Source organism: Acanthisitta chloris, unplaced genomic scaffold (genome assembly GCF_000695815.1).
Source record: "Acanthisitta chloris isolate BGI_N310 unplaced genomic scaffold, ASM69581v1 scaffold23583, whole genome shotgun sequence".
NCBI classification, from domain to species: Eukaryota; Metazoa; Chordata; class Aves; order Passeriformes; family Acanthisittidae; genus Acanthisitta; species Acanthisitta chloris.
The window spans coordinates 17,828-32,703 of record NW_008663591.1 but is presented as its reverse complement, the minus strand read 5'-3'; the positions used below and the strand labels follow the sequence as shown (position 1 = coordinate 32,703).

Sequence of the window (14,876 nt, the reverse complement as noted above, 5' to 3'; positions counted from 1 at the left end):
AGGGAAATAGTTTATAGCCTCTACCTAAATCCTTGTTAAAAATTTCCCTTTTGATTCCAAAACTCTGAACTAGTAAAAACCTAAATGAAGGATAAAGAAAACCAATATTTATTTTAATTGAATTTGACTTTTAATGTCACTATTTCGTGTGGCTCTTTCAGAACCTCCTGCAGGGGCAATGTGCTTTCTCTTGTAAATGCAGTAATTATGTTAACACCTGCAATTCTTTTGACAACCTTAACAATCCAGTTAGACACAGTGTTGCTAAATCCTGATTTTATTTTTTTTTGGTCATTTTCAGCTGTAGAAGGTGGTAGCTATAGCTAGGTGGCAGCGTTGTGACAGCTGAAGATGCAAACAGCAGCAGGTGATTCAGACCTGATTCCTGTGAGCTGCGAAGTGAAAATAAGATTTACTCCTTTATTTTTATTTAATGTTTTCTGCCTCTTTCTCCTGAAGCGTGTGCCAGTTTTATGACTCTCCTTTTTCATTTCAAATGTTTGTCTGTAATCTGTTTTCTCTCAGTGTAAATCTTGTTTCATGCTTATGAGGCTCTTAATAGTTTCACCGTAACTCCTTGCATAAATGCAAAACCCATTTTTTACTTCAACATCAGCCACATGAATTTGTCACTGCAGAGAAGTGACTTAATGAAGTAGTCTGTAAATTTATTTATCCTAACAAGTTATGCTTTAGTAATGATCAGGAAAGTACTTTAGCAGCATTTCCAACAAAAGAAAAGGAAATAATGTATTTAACTAGATTATTAATATTGATGCTCTAAGCAGTGAGACATTTCACATTTCTAGTCACTTCAGTGTTTACCAGAGATCTGTATTGTTAGGTCATTTGTCTCCTGGATGTTAATAGATAAGATAATTTGGATACATGGTGCTAATGTGCAGCAGCTGCTGCAGTTGATAGCAGCTCTCAGTCCTTCCTTCCTCCCAGTTGCCCAAATGTACTGAAAATGAAACTCTATCAAAGGGCTTATCTTGGAAAATCTGACTGGTATAAACATGCTCTTAAAATGATAGTCTGCATGGAGCACTCTGCAGCTCTGATGGCTGCATAGAGTTGGAAGTGGGGGAAGTTATTTATTCCATGGATTAAAAGGGATGTGCAATGGGAATTGCTGAGGTCTAATGAGAGGCTGAAAAGTTATGTGAGAAAATGGGGAATGCAATTGCTGCTGCTGGAGATAGGCTCTGGGATTTACTTCAGTTGTGGTTAAGGGAAAACTTGCTTTAATCCTGGAGTACAACCTGCAAAGTATTGACAACATTAGTATTTTTGGAAGTCTTAATATGCTGTCAGAGATTTGCTTTCCATTTCTGTGATCTTGTATTTTTCTTCCCCTATTTTTGCAGGGTACATTAATACAGCACCTGAAGGAACACATTCTTCATGGCAACATGACCAGCAATGATGTGATTATGTACTACACAACGGCAAGTGGGGCTTAAGGCATTTTTAAAAACACTGTAATATGTTTTTCCTGTAAAGAAGGGAGAGTTTTTCATACAAATCTACAAGTAGATTTTAATGTATTTTTAATTCTTGTTCTGTAAGGGATTGGCCTACCTAACTGAGTTAAAAAATATAATAAAATGCAACAGGGACCTTTCTCATGAAAGGTCAAACCCATGTTAAATGCTTCTGATCTAAGTGGTGAGGAAAATGGATTGATTTTTTTTCCAGTCTCTCAGGTTTATTGATCAAACTGCCTCATCAATATCATCTCCAAATCATATTCCACCTTCCTGCATCATGCAGGGCTTGGATCATACTGAAGATGAGAATTTGTTACATCTCTTTGGTGGGTAGGAAAGAAGTTGCCCAACTGTAAAGTTACTAAAAGAAAGGAAGTAAAACTAATCTGTGTAGGAGTTCAGTTATGTGTTGAGGTGTTTTTTCTAATGCTGTGGTAAAGAAAATGATTCCAAAGACTCCCTTTACTGCAGCAGTTGCAGAAGGCTCATGTCTTTCCTCATGAGTTCTTCCTGAACTTTAACACGACTAGTCAGTTTGCAATATCTCCACGAAGGCTCATGTCTTTCCTCATGAGTTCCTTCCTGAACTTTAACACAACTAGTCAGTTTGCAATATCTCCATGGAGGGATCATTGTAATTGCCTTGTCTCAAAGCTGTCCTGTCTCTTGACTGGTGCTTTAAAGCTGTGTGTGTAGGGAGGTGTGGAATCTCTATCTCATGAGGTATTTGTAAGGATAAGTTAGGTGAACATCTCTCAGAAAGATGTAGCTGATCAGAGGATAAACAGTGCTTCAGCCTTACTTGCTGCTTCTAAAATAATACCATTAGACAAAACCAGTGGGGTTGGTTTAACAGTTTGTTACAGCAGGAAAACTTCAGGCAAGGGGAGTTGAAGGGGAAGGTGGTAACTCTTGAAAAAAGGCAGGGAGCATGATTTGGTCCAGGGGGTTCTGCCAAGAGCTACACCTGTCCATCATTTTATAGCTGCTTGTAAATCTCTACCAGCATGTGACAGCAGGCAGCACTCCTGGTCCTGTGCTGGAGCTGCCAGAACAGCAGACAGTGAGCTGACAAAGATAAACTCATGTTGGTATCTTTTTTTTTTTTCTCCAGACCGGCTGGATGATGTGGAATTGGCTAGTGACTGCACTTGCCACAGGAGCTTCAGTGGTCCTGTATGATGGATCTCCTCTAATTCCTTCACCAAATGTGCTCTGGGACTTGACTGACAGACTAGGGTATGTAAACAAGATTAAATAGAGGGATAATGGAGCTCGTCCACAGCACAACATAGTTTACCTTTTGGCTTAGCCTTGAGTGGAATTACTTGTTAAAATTTTGTACTAAAACAGTTTTTGAGAGAGCAGGAGAGACAAAGAGCTGATTGTTTCAAATTTGAGTGGAGTATTAGAATTCCAGGCAAACAAAGAGTTTTGGTTCAATAGTCAGTTTTCAAGAGCAGCCTTTTCAAAAGGCAGTAATTGGGAGCAATCTGAAGAGTAATTTCTCAGCACACTCAGAACTTAGAAAATAAGAATTTTTTTTTTTTTTTATTTTTTTTTTATTTTTTGTAAGACTCAATATAGAACTTTGACTTCAGGACATAAATTGACTGGAAAGGCTCAGCAGGGTTGCTTATATTTTCATATTTTGCTTTTTAATCTATAATGCCTAATTCTTGCTGACAAGCTGTTCAATAATTGTTTTACACTGGTGTTTTTTTGTGCCTTGAAAGGCTCCCAGTGCCCTTTCTTGAAGCCCAGAGAAATGGCAGGTATCAGATAAATAGCTGTAAAACCCAGTGGTGGTATTTAGCTTTGTAGACTGGTTAAACTGATTCTTTTATTTTGTAACTTTCTTATTTTGCCAGGTGGATGTAAGGAGTAGGTTTGAATGTTTTTGCTTGGTAAAACAAGTGTCATTTTAAGTTGATAATTGAAATGAATTCATTTGTGATAGAAAGTGGATGCCACAAGATTCACTTCCTGACTCTTGAGAATTAATAATTTAAACTTCACTCTGTCTTTTGTGACATGGAATATTTAAAGAGTGACATTTCAACTCTGGCTATTTTAACTGGAGGTTAATACCTAGTCAAAACGCTTCTAGGAAGAAACCAGCACAAAACAAACCCACAAATTTCAGCCACTGTCCAACCCTCCTCAAAAAAAGAACCGTGGTAGAACAACAGGCCCAAAAAAAAGTGAATTGAGAAATAACACAGCTTATTTTTAAGTATTGTTTCTCCATGCCAAAAGTAAGTGAAGATAAATGTGTCTGCATGTCTCACTTTTGTAATCTGGCGCTAAAAGTGGTGACCATCTGGGTGGTACTTCATCATGCAGTCTGTTCCCAGCTCACTCATATGTTAAATATGTAAGGAAAAAAGGCTTCAACATGTGAAGACTCCCTTAGTGCTCTGAAGATTCCCCACACTTCCCTTCAGATAGCATATTCTCGTGGTATCATCAGGATATCTCGTGCTGCTCAAGTGGACACCCAGTCATGATCTGCTCGAATGAATTGGTGGATGGAGACTAAATGCAGCTCTGTAGCATTTGGAAGGAAATAATAGGAGACTTGGCTCTACATGTGCTGTAGAGGAAGTGTCAAAGAGCTTAAAAATAGAGAAGCATTTTGTATTCTAATGTAAAATAAGCACTGATTTGAGGCATGGAAGGCAAGGAAGATATTACACAAGAGTAAAAATAGTTGCCATGATTGAGGTATGTTTTAACTGAGGAGCAGTGTACTGTGTGCTCTCCTGGTGGAAGGTTCCCTGCCCATGGCAGAGAGTTGGAATCAGATGATCTGTAAGGTCCCTTCCAACCCAAACCAGTCTGATCCTATGGTGATGTTCCCATGTGCCTCAAATTGCTCTGTGCATTGATGTTTGTGCAAATAGCCTGTTCCTACCTGAGAGATGAGTCATCCACTTGAAAGGCAAAGGAAGACAGTGTTGAAATCAGCCTCTCTGTGCCTGAAACAGTGTTCTACCCTCTCTTTTGCCTTTGGGGGAAAAGCAAAGAAAGCAGGATCTCTGCTGATGTCAGTATTGCCCATGTTCTGTGCCCTCAGGCTGTATCCCTTATCCTCATCTATCTCTGCATTTTCTTGAGTGAGTTGATTGCTGTAATGTAAAATGAATTAGCAGAAGGCAGGGAAGAGGATTTCCTGCATGTCAGCAGAAGCATTAAACTAGCACTTCCATCAACAGAGTAGGGAGGAGGTACAGCCTTTGTCTCAAGTTTCCATCATGTTGTATTGGAGAGTCTTAAATACACTGTGCAAGGGCAGAATTGAATTGTTCCATTGGGCCAAATTTCCCATTCAGTTAGGCACCTGCAAGCCAAGCTTTCCCCCATGGAAACTGAGCAGGTATCTCAGAAAATCACAAAATATTTCTTTTTGTCAAACTGTGCCCTGAAATGGCAAAGTTTTTGTGTAGCAGTGTGCCACAGCAGCAGGTTTGTGTTAAACAGATTAGTGGCAATTATGGCCCATTAATGAAGTAAATGTTGTAACATTTTGTGATGTCTTTGGAGTGTTCTGCAGTTACAAATTCCTGTAAATGCGAGTGAATGTTTTCATGAGATGGGAAAGCTTTGCTTAATATTTAAAGATAGAATTGGAAGTTTCAAAGCTGCAGGAATGACATGTGATCTGACTAATTTTGATAGTTCAAAAGGATGTGCCTTGCACTTAAAAAGCTTTAAGAGGCTGCATTGTTTGACTAAACCATGTACAGAGACTCTAACAGCCTCTGCTTACTGCAGTGGGAATTGCAGGTCTGTAGAATCTTAGCATATTTAAATATGCAAAACATGTAAACTTTTTTTTTCCCTCTAGGATCACCATCCTTGGAACGGGTGCAAAGTGGCTGGCTGTGCTAGAAGAGAAAAATCTAAAGCCATGTAAGCTTCAAAAAGCTGGTGAATCCTTTCTGTCCTCTCTCTTACGTCTCCTGGTTCTGGCCTTGAATCTTGTCATAGTCCCTTATGTAATTACTTTGGATTGTAGTGACAAAGTTCCAAACCCTTGTAAAAATTCTACCTTAACTCATCTTGATTTTTCTCCTTTTTTAAGGTGAAACACACAATCTCCAAACACTCCACACTATCCTGTCTACAGGATCTCCACTCAAATCCCAAAGCTATGAGTATGTCTACAAACACATAAAAAGCAGTGTCCTCCTGGGATCCATTTCAGGTGATGATTTTATGCTGCAGCATCTTATTAATTCTCTGCATTGCCTGTGCAGTTCCTTCTTGCTTGTTTGTGCTGTTGTTTGGGAAGCTTAAGCCTTGGATCATTCGGGATTGGTTAGAGTTAAACTGGAATGAACTGTCTCTTTAGTGCAGAGATTTTTCTGCATAATTCACTGTGCCATAATGAAACTCATACACTCCAAAGGGTTTTTGGTGGATGTTTTGGATTTTAGCTCTTTTTAAGTATGATCATTTATTTTGACTGGCTGTCCTTGGGGGTAGCAGGGTGAGATCAAGAAAAGAGTCTATTAACCTGCAGAACATACTGTTCTGCAAATAGCTGACTTTAGCAGAAAATACCTCTTGGAGAGGTTTTTCTGTGTTCCCATTTCAGTTCTTTTGTGCCAAGTAATTGGCACCGCAGACAGATTTTTTTGTAAATTATATAATTAGAGAAATATCAAGCCCCCATGCTGTGCAGTTTGTTGTGAGCAGTGCTGGCTGAGGCAACTTCCAGTCACACAAGGTCCACCACAGCACTCCTCATTTTGCTTTGTAACAAGGACTGACTTTTTCAAAGGGCTTTTTAACTCAGTTTAGTTGGACTTTTAAAGTATAACTATTCTGCCACTGAAGTAGTTTCTGACTCTGGCTGAGTTAGAGTAGTGCTGAATCTAGAACTTGCTACTACAGACAGTAATAGACTCAAATGCAGGAGCCTATTTTTGAGTGAAGCTAACGTGATTGATTTGTCTTATAATTCTACTTCCTTCAAGTCCTAGAAAGACTATAAATATTCCAGTTAAGTAAGCACTTTGACAGTATCTATTTTTCTTGAGATAACTGTTCATCCTATAGGCCTATTCATCCTGCCCTCCTGCCATGCTAATAAGATAGAAAAGCTGAGTAAATGTTGAGTGCAATAGCTTGACTGGGTACTTTAATGAAAACATACAAGAAAACATTTCTAAGCAATTCTGTAAATATCCAAGTCTGTAAACTAGAGCTTGTTTGTTTTCTTACTCTCCTGTAAATGGAAATTTCTTTAAATAAGATTAAAGAAACTGTTGAAAGAAGAAAAGTTATGCCTTAAGGAATAGTTCTGCATGAAGGGCATGCACATAGAAAAAGACACAAAGAAACCTTTTATTAAGTCACATCCTAGATAATACTGTCTATTCTGTGCTGCTTAATGTGGGTCAGAAGCATTTGGCAAAGGTGGCACTTTGCTGTTCTGGAATTCTTAAGTTGTTTTCAGCTTTGCTTTATTCCAAAAGCATTGTTTGCTTAATGGACTGTTGTCTTGTAGGTGGGACAGATATCATTTCGTGTTTCATGGGTCAGAATGTTACAGTGCCAGTTTACAAAGGAGAAATTCAGGCCAGGAATCTTGGAATGGCTGTAGAAGCATGGAATGATGAAGGTAATTATGATCCAAAATACTGTGCACACTTAGGAAATACAGTAGTTAGATGATCTTAGCTTTGTTTCTTCAGTCAGCTGTTCAGTGGGTGATTCCACTTTGGAAACATGCTCCACAAAACCTGCATTTGGATCCATCTGATCTGGATTGTACAGGACTCTCATGAAGATAATTGTGTAAAAAGCCTCTCCATTTCCATTACTCTGCTAAAGCACATCTAGGCCAAATTCCAGCTTCTGGTGTGTGTGTGTGATCCTTAGTGATGTTGCTGTGATTGCCAAGCTGCTTCCACCCTGTGGTGTAACTCTGCTGAAGTCCCTGAGGCTAAGGTAGGGATGGGTTTAGGAGTTGAACAGACTAAGACCCCCAGTCACAGCACATCTCATATTTACAGCAGCATCTGGCTATAATAAGTAATGACACTAGTTGCTCTTTGCTTTGGTACTCTGTTATTTACAGAAGGGAAATGCAGAAAATGCCTCTTTCTTTGTAAACAGGAAAACCAGTCTGGGGTGAAAGTGGAGAGCTGGTTTGTACCAAGCCTATTCCCTGTCAGCCCACACACTTCTGGAATGATGAGAATGGAAGCAAATACAGGAAGGCTTATTTTTCCAAATTCCCAGGTATGTTATGAGTGGCTTTGACTGACCAAGGATGCAGATTGTGTTGGAAGTTCCAGGTTTGTTTGCTATTGCCCAGTGACAAGCAGCTGCAGCTTTGAATCTTGATTTCCAGGGTTAGAACTCCAGTGCATGTTTGATAATATCTGTTTACCAGTGCTTTGACTATGGATCCAAATCCAACTAGGAACAATCTCCAAAAAAACTCTAATCCCACTTTGCTGCTGCTCTCATTGGACAGATATAGGACTGTCACAGGCTGTAGTGCGGACACAGACTGCTTGGCATGAGTGTGAAATGGAAATGCTGAATAGGTCAGCTAGCAATCAGCTATTAATGAGTGCTGCTGCACCTCTGCCAGACTGCTCCTGCCTAGCTGGAGGAGTGAATCCCAAGGGATAAGTGCTGACCTGCTACCTCATTAGCATGAGGATTAAGTATATGCTGCCTCAGACATGCATAGTCTGCATTCCTAGTCTTCTCCGGAGTAAAGGCACTGTGGGCCAGAGGCTTTCTTCCTAATCATTGTGGAGGACTCTGCTCATCCAGGGCTTTTCCTTCTGTGGCACAATGATGCTGAAAATTCTGCTGCCTCCTGGGCAGGGGTTTTACTGGAGCAGGGACCTTCAGCTGCTCTTTTTGGAGCCTGCAGCTCTTATATAAAGAGCAGCAGTACAGGGTGGATTCACAAGAGAAGTCAGGATGTTCAGAGGAGATAATCATACAGAAAAACTGAGGGAATGTGCAAGTTGCAATCTGCATGTAAGCCTGACAGCAGTAAATAGGAAAAATAATCTGTGTGACAGTTGTTAGATTGAAATCATTGTGGTCCAGAGGTTCTGTCTGAAACCTCTTTTCTGTCTTTCCTTGTAAATGGGCTTCAGATTGTAATAGTTAGGTTAAAAAATGTTCTTATGTGCACATGCATGTGCAAATAAATGAGGTTGGAATTTTTTGGAAAAAATTTGGCTAGAATTGGCTTGTACTTCTGTTTGTACTAGGCTGCTGTGGTACAAACAGCCTTAAATGATACTGAAGTCATTCCAGCTCTAAAAAGTCAAATCTGATTCTACCTTAACACAAACCAAGAACATTAAGCACTTAAGCTCTCTAGGGAATTGGTGAGGCCTATTATGCAAGCCCAGAAAGCTTCTTGCACAGAATTGTACATCATAAAAGTGGATCAGCAAAGACTGGTGGGAATATTGTTACCTTTATGGAAGATTCTTCCAGGTTCCTCAAAATGTGCTGTTCAGAGCAGCTGTTCATCTGGTGTGTAAAAAATGCTGTGTAGTCATGAAAACAAGATAACCTTGAGGTGTGATCCCAATGTGTGAGTTACTCCTGGGTGTTTGAGCTCTTGGTAGTAAGTGCAGTGTGGATTGTTTGTGTAGTTAAATACTGCTACACTTGCTGTGGGTAGTTCTCAAAGTATTTCTGATTTATGACATTTCTCTGTGTATTTTGCCTAGTTAATGTGAGTTGAGTTGCACAAATGTCTGCTATGACTGGATGAGTAAGAAATCAGCTGCTTAATGTCTGTCATTCTCTAATAGGTGTTTGGGCCCATGGTGATTACTGCAAAATTAATCCCAAGACAGGAGGAATTGTCATGCTGGGTCGCAGGTACAGTATTTTGGGGAAAGTGTGAAAATTTGCAGTCTTAACCTTACAGCATCATGTACATGATTCTCTGTCACCCTGGATTATTAAATCCAATATTGTGGATTTCAGCCCTTGAATTAATCAGAGCAGCTGGATTAGAGGGAAGGGAATTCATTTCAAGGTTCTGCCTCACTTCTGTATATGTGAATACAACACAGTCTGGACTTGATTTTGTGTCCCATGTTTATAGTGATCACTTAGAGTTCAGAGTGCAGTGGTGAACCAGGAAACTTGTTTTCTGGTTTTGGCTTTGCCATCAGCTTGTTATACAGCAGAATGGAATTACAGAAGGTCAGCTGTTAAGTTGTGCCTGTGTTAGCAATCACAGACACTCAAGATCACAACTGGGGCTAAATTTTCTGCTGGCATTTCAAAGCTGCTGCTTGAAACAAAGTTGAATGAATGAATAATGTTGAGGTTCTCTGTACAGTTTCATCCTAATGAGCAAAATGCTCTTACAATTCTGTGTCTAATGTGGCTGTACCTTCACTGCCTGAAATGTAGAGAGACTTGGTTAATTGCATCAATTTTTCCTCTTCATCAAACTGTAAGCACATCTTAATGCTTTGTTTTGTTTGATTTTTCAGTGATGGTACATTAAATCCAAATGGAGTAAGATTTGGAAGTTCTGAAATCTATAACATAGGTATGTAATCAACTTTCCACCTCTTTCAGCTATGACATTCTTGGCTTAAATCTGAAATTTAAGCATTATAAAGGTGTTTGGAAGGATTAAGTAGTAAAAGACTTGCTGTTTTTCAAATGGAAGACAGTACAGGGTCTATTAGCCTCAGTAAGATTTAGTTTTGTGAACTTGAAACTGGTTGTTTTCCTGGAGTTTATGTAGGGCTGGAGGTGACTAGTTAAAATATATGAAAGCAACATCTTAGGGAGCAGATAAAAAGACCTTAGAGACTAATAATATCATGCAGACTTATAAAAGAACACTTAACCTCTCAAGCTTTTCTTCTTCCCCCTCCAAGACAAGCTGTTGACACTGTTTTTATTGCACCATTCCTGATAATTAGAAGTAGTTCCTGAGCTTGTGCATCATTTTTCAGACAGTCTATGTTGTGACAGGTGGTGAAACTGTCCCTGCAAAGGTGTTAATCTGAGACTTAAGGACCTGTTGCCTCCTTTTTCTTCTGTCATCAGGCACATTAGTCTCTGCAGCAGTAGAGCTGTGAGGAAAGCCACAGAAAATGGCTTAGTGTGAAAGCTTATCTGACCCAAAAATTGCAGCAAATTTCTTTGTTACGGATCTAAAGACATAAATTTTCACCTGGGCAAGAGATAAATTTTGGATCACCCAAAGGGGAAGCTCATTACAGAATAACCTTAACAGGATGCCTGTCTTTGCAGCTCTAGGGGAGGTGATTTTTCGTTGGTACAACCCAGAAAAATGTGCATCTGGAATGAAAGATAAATCTAAATGCTAATCAGGACTTCTCCTTTGTTTTCAGTGGAAGCCTTCGAGGAGGTTTCAGATAGCCTCTGTGTCCCTCAGTACAACAAAGATGGGGAGGAGAGGGTGATCCTCTTCCTGAAGATGGCATCAAACCACACGTTCAGCAAGAGCCTGGTGAAGAGGATCCAGGACGCGATCCGGATCGCGCTCTCTGCCAGGCATGTTCCCAGCCTCATTCTGGAAACCAAAGGCATTCCGGTATGTCAGGAAAAATGCTGCCTACTTTTTTTTCTTTGTCACCTTGAATAGTAATTAAGGAGCAGTTGTCATTGCTCTTCAAACCCACATACATGGAAATTTTAGCATCTCAAAAGTGTATTCGAGCTTTATAAATAGTTTGTCTATGTTGCCTAGCAACACCTTTTCATCTCCTTTTCAGCTAAGCATGTTTTTTGTTTTTTAAATGTGTTGCATTTTCTCAGTAATATGCTTGAACCTCTTAAAGGGAAATATTAAAAAGGCAATTGAATGTTTCTGGCTATCCATGAGTTTGTTTTGTTTTTGTTTTCCTGTTTCAAGTGACATTGTTAGGAAAGCTGAGAGCCCTCAGCAAATTCATAAGATCATTTCGTAAACCATTTCACTTTTACATCTGTTTAGCCACTTAAATGTAACTCTAGCACTGTCTTAACTGTGACAGTAACTGAAATTAAATCTTGGTGTTTATGGGAGAAGGATTTTGTGTAGTTAAGGTTCTGCATGCTCACGTCTCCTGAAGCTGCATCATTCTACAGTGTGAACTCTTCAGTTGGAATGTCTGGTTTTGTAGTCTCCTCAGCAGCTCTAAGCAGCAGAATTGGAGTGCAGAGTGTAGTTTTCCCAAGTCCATTTTCACATAGACTTGAGTGTGCCTAGAGTCAAGACTTGAGATTTCAGAGCCATCATTTGATACCTCTCTACAGCCAGTGTAGGTTTCCATATGAAAATGTTCTAGGGTTCAGCCCCACCAGCCTCTGTGGTCCACAGAATGATCTGGTTCTGATCTGTTGAGTTCCTTCTGTTTCAGGCCACTGTTGGCAAATAATACTTGTCTCAAAACGTTTTCTTGCATGTGTCAAATCCCCTGAAGTTCAGATTTTTCTGGGCTGCAACTCATCTTCTGCGTGAAGTGTTGAACCTGTGAACTCTGCACATCACCTGAATGTAGAGCATGAATTTGATGGCACTGAGGTGTTTGTGGTGGGCTGCCCCTCAGGAAAGCCTGCTTAGATCATTAATTAGTTCACACACTGACTGAACTGAGTGTATTTTAATTACCTTTCAGATAAATGTGCCAGTGGTAAAGTGATCAAAGCTGTGCCCCATTTTTCTGTTCAAGTTTTGCTTGGAAGGGAAATCTCTTTATTTTGTGCTACATTTAGAAATAGGTTTGAATTCTGATCTGAAAATAAAGAGCTGACACTATTCTGGTAGAAATAGTACAGTTGTGGTGAGGTGATTAAGACTATAGTAATGGTTTTAATGGGATATGCAGGTGTTAAACAGGGCAAATGTGTCTAGTCCTGAGCAGATAAACATTCTGGTCATCATCCACGAGATGTTTACTGATTGAACCTAAGAAATTTGCTTTGAACAGTGTTTGATCTTTCTAAAAGGGGCAGTTTCCTTGCAGGCCACTGAGGTGTTCTGGTTTCTGGGCACTTGTTGCAATTAGGTTGCTAATCATTGAGGAGGAGTGGTTGATTAAGGTGTCTCAGGAGGGTTGGATTGCACATGAGCTGAGTAGATCTAATGAGGAATAGTTTGATTTTAGTATCAAGATCAATATTTCAGGAGTGTATTGAGTTGAGGATCATTTAACTTGGCTCTGAATGATCTCTAATGAAAAATGGTGGTGCCTGGAGTTGTCAGTGGCTTTGTTGGCCAGGAACAACTTGGGTTCCTCAATCAGCAGTTCAGTAGTAAAGCAAGTGTGATTCCTCTTCCCAGAGCAGGGAGACAAGGCTGAACAGATATTTGGAGCTTGAGTCAAAGTTACTTCCTCCCAAAATGTCTCAGTGGTAGCAGGACAAGGAAAGCGCCTATAAAAGCAGAGAAAATCCAAAATGGGCCTTGGCAGTTCTGTTCTCATTGGAATAGTTCTGCCTTACTGTGTGTTGCTAGTCAGAAATTGCAGTGCTCTGATCCCCAAAAGGTAACAGTGAGTTTTTTCTGCCATGTCCTCATTTGTAGAGTTAACACCATGTAATAGATTTTGGTGTGATTCCTAAGGGAAGGTGAAGCCTCTGTTATGATTCATTTTGTTTTGTTGTTGTTTGCTTTGAAACATGTAACTATAGAGGATCATTTAAGTTCATTCTTTCACTTTACCCTATTAGAAAAAAACTGTCCATTTAAGGTAAGAAAATGATGGTTCTCTTCTTCCAGTGCAGCTGGGCTTTGTTTTTTTGAGCCCACCCTTACAAAATTCAAAATGGTTAGAAAATTGGATGTGTCAGAACATAAAACTTCAAATATTTTTAGTGTTTATACCATGATTCTGATCTGTTTTGTTCAAAGTTGGAGCTTGATCTGGTTATCACAGCATTACCAATAGGAGTAATAAACTAAAATAACATATAAACTCTTCTTTGAATTCCACCTACTCTTAAGTGATTTTCAGAAGAAACTACTTCAAGTGTAACAGAAGTGAAGGCATTGTGCTAAATGCTGATAGAGTTCTGGGAATTGTTGGGGGTTTCATGAATATTTCCTTAGAGCTACTACATGAAAAAATGTGATTTTTACCATTGCTGTTCTTGTTTTTCAGTATACAGTAAACGGGAAGAAAGTGGAAGTAGCTGTGAAGCAAATAATTGCAGGGAAGGAAGTGGAGCAACGAGGAGCTTTCTCAAACCCAGAGGCTTTGGACCTGTACCAAAATATTCCTGAGCTTCAAAACTACTAAAGTCACTTAGTTTTATTTTTGTTTTGTTTTGGTTTTTTTTCATCTGTCTTTGTTCTGTGTTTGTTTTGTATATACCAATACTGTATGTAAAGAAAAAGCTCTATTTAATACCAGTGGTTCTTTTAAAAGAAAAAAAATATTTCATGAAGTGCATTATGAAAGGCTTGGGTAAAGCTTAGCTCCCTTTTATTGGTGAAATATGCCATATATCTTGGAGGTTTTTTTCCAGCCTGGAAGGAGGAACCTGCCTGCTTTGATTTTTATATATATGAGTGCATCTTTTCTGGTTAGACTTACATCAGCAGCCCATCAAAGGGAGCACCAGTAGTTGCAGTTGCAAATAGAATATTTGTTTCATAAAACGTTTGCTTTCTTTTTTTAAACTGGATTTATAGCAATGTTTTTCAATTGATGTTTGTCACCTACAAAGAATATACAGTGATTTTAACCCCTTGACCCTGAGACATGCAAGTGTTCTCCATGTAGTGTGCATTTAAATGTTTTTATAAAGCCAAATCATAATGCACTGAAACCCATTTGACTTCACTCAGAAGAATTTCAGGCTTGAAATATCTCATGGTACCCTTGAAGGTAATGAATTGCTGCTTCATTTTGTGATGTAGCCTATTGTTTTAAGCTTTTTGGTTGATAGACTTCTGGGGGCTCAGAAGGTTGAGGGAGTGATTGCCTCCTCCATATTCCTGGGGTAACTCCAGGTTATTTCCATGGAATTTGCTGTCATTACTCTGGATTAACAGAAATGCAGTTGAAGAAAGCATTTTGCTTCCTTGGTTGAAGTCCTTTATTGGCTCTCTGACAGCAATCCTGTGCTAGGTTAGCTGAAGAATTCCAGTGTGTTTATTAAAAGCCGATGAGTTTTGTAACTTTTTTTACTAAATGTCACATTGAAAGTGAAAGACAAATGTTTTCTAGCTCTGTATCCTTCCAGTTTATAAAGGGAAAAACACTGTAATGAGCATACTAAAACAGTAAAGTGGAAGCACTTAAAGTGTTGTTTTGTTTTTCATGAAATACAGTTGCAGTAGTTGTACCAACCCTCTGGCATTCAGTGTCTCCTGCACTCTGAGTTTTGTGGGTGAAATATTTAATG

General features: G+C 39.3%; 1 protein-coding gene across 1 annotated transcript in view; it reads left to right on the top strand.

Moving 5' to 3' along the window:
* The window catches only part of AACS (acetoacetyl-CoA synthetase), a gene marked incomplete at its 5' end in the record, with an annotated part of 34,221 nt that extends 20,205 nt beyond the window's left edge, over positions 1-14,016 (top strand). The window contains 10 exons of the mRNA XM_009071057.1: positions 1,371-1,451; positions 2,608-2,732; positions 5,344-5,408; positions 5,581-5,703; positions 7,012-7,125; positions 7,623-7,748; positions 9,302-9,371; positions 9,998-10,056; positions 10,874-11,076; positions 13,628-14,016. Of these exons, the coding sequence (XP_009069305.1) occupies positions 1,371-1,451; positions 2,608-2,732; positions 5,344-5,408; positions 5,581-5,703; positions 7,012-7,125; positions 7,623-7,748; positions 9,302-9,371; positions 9,998-10,056; positions 10,874-11,076; positions 13,628-13,765 (1,104 nt within the window). The remainder of the gene's footprint in view (positions 1-1,370; positions 1,452-2,607; positions 2,733-5,343; positions 5,409-5,580; positions 5,704-7,011; positions 7,126-7,622; positions 7,749-9,301; positions 9,372-9,997; positions 10,057-10,873; positions 11,077-13,627) is intronic.
* Between the last annotated feature and the right edge of the window lie 860 nt (positions 14,017-14,876).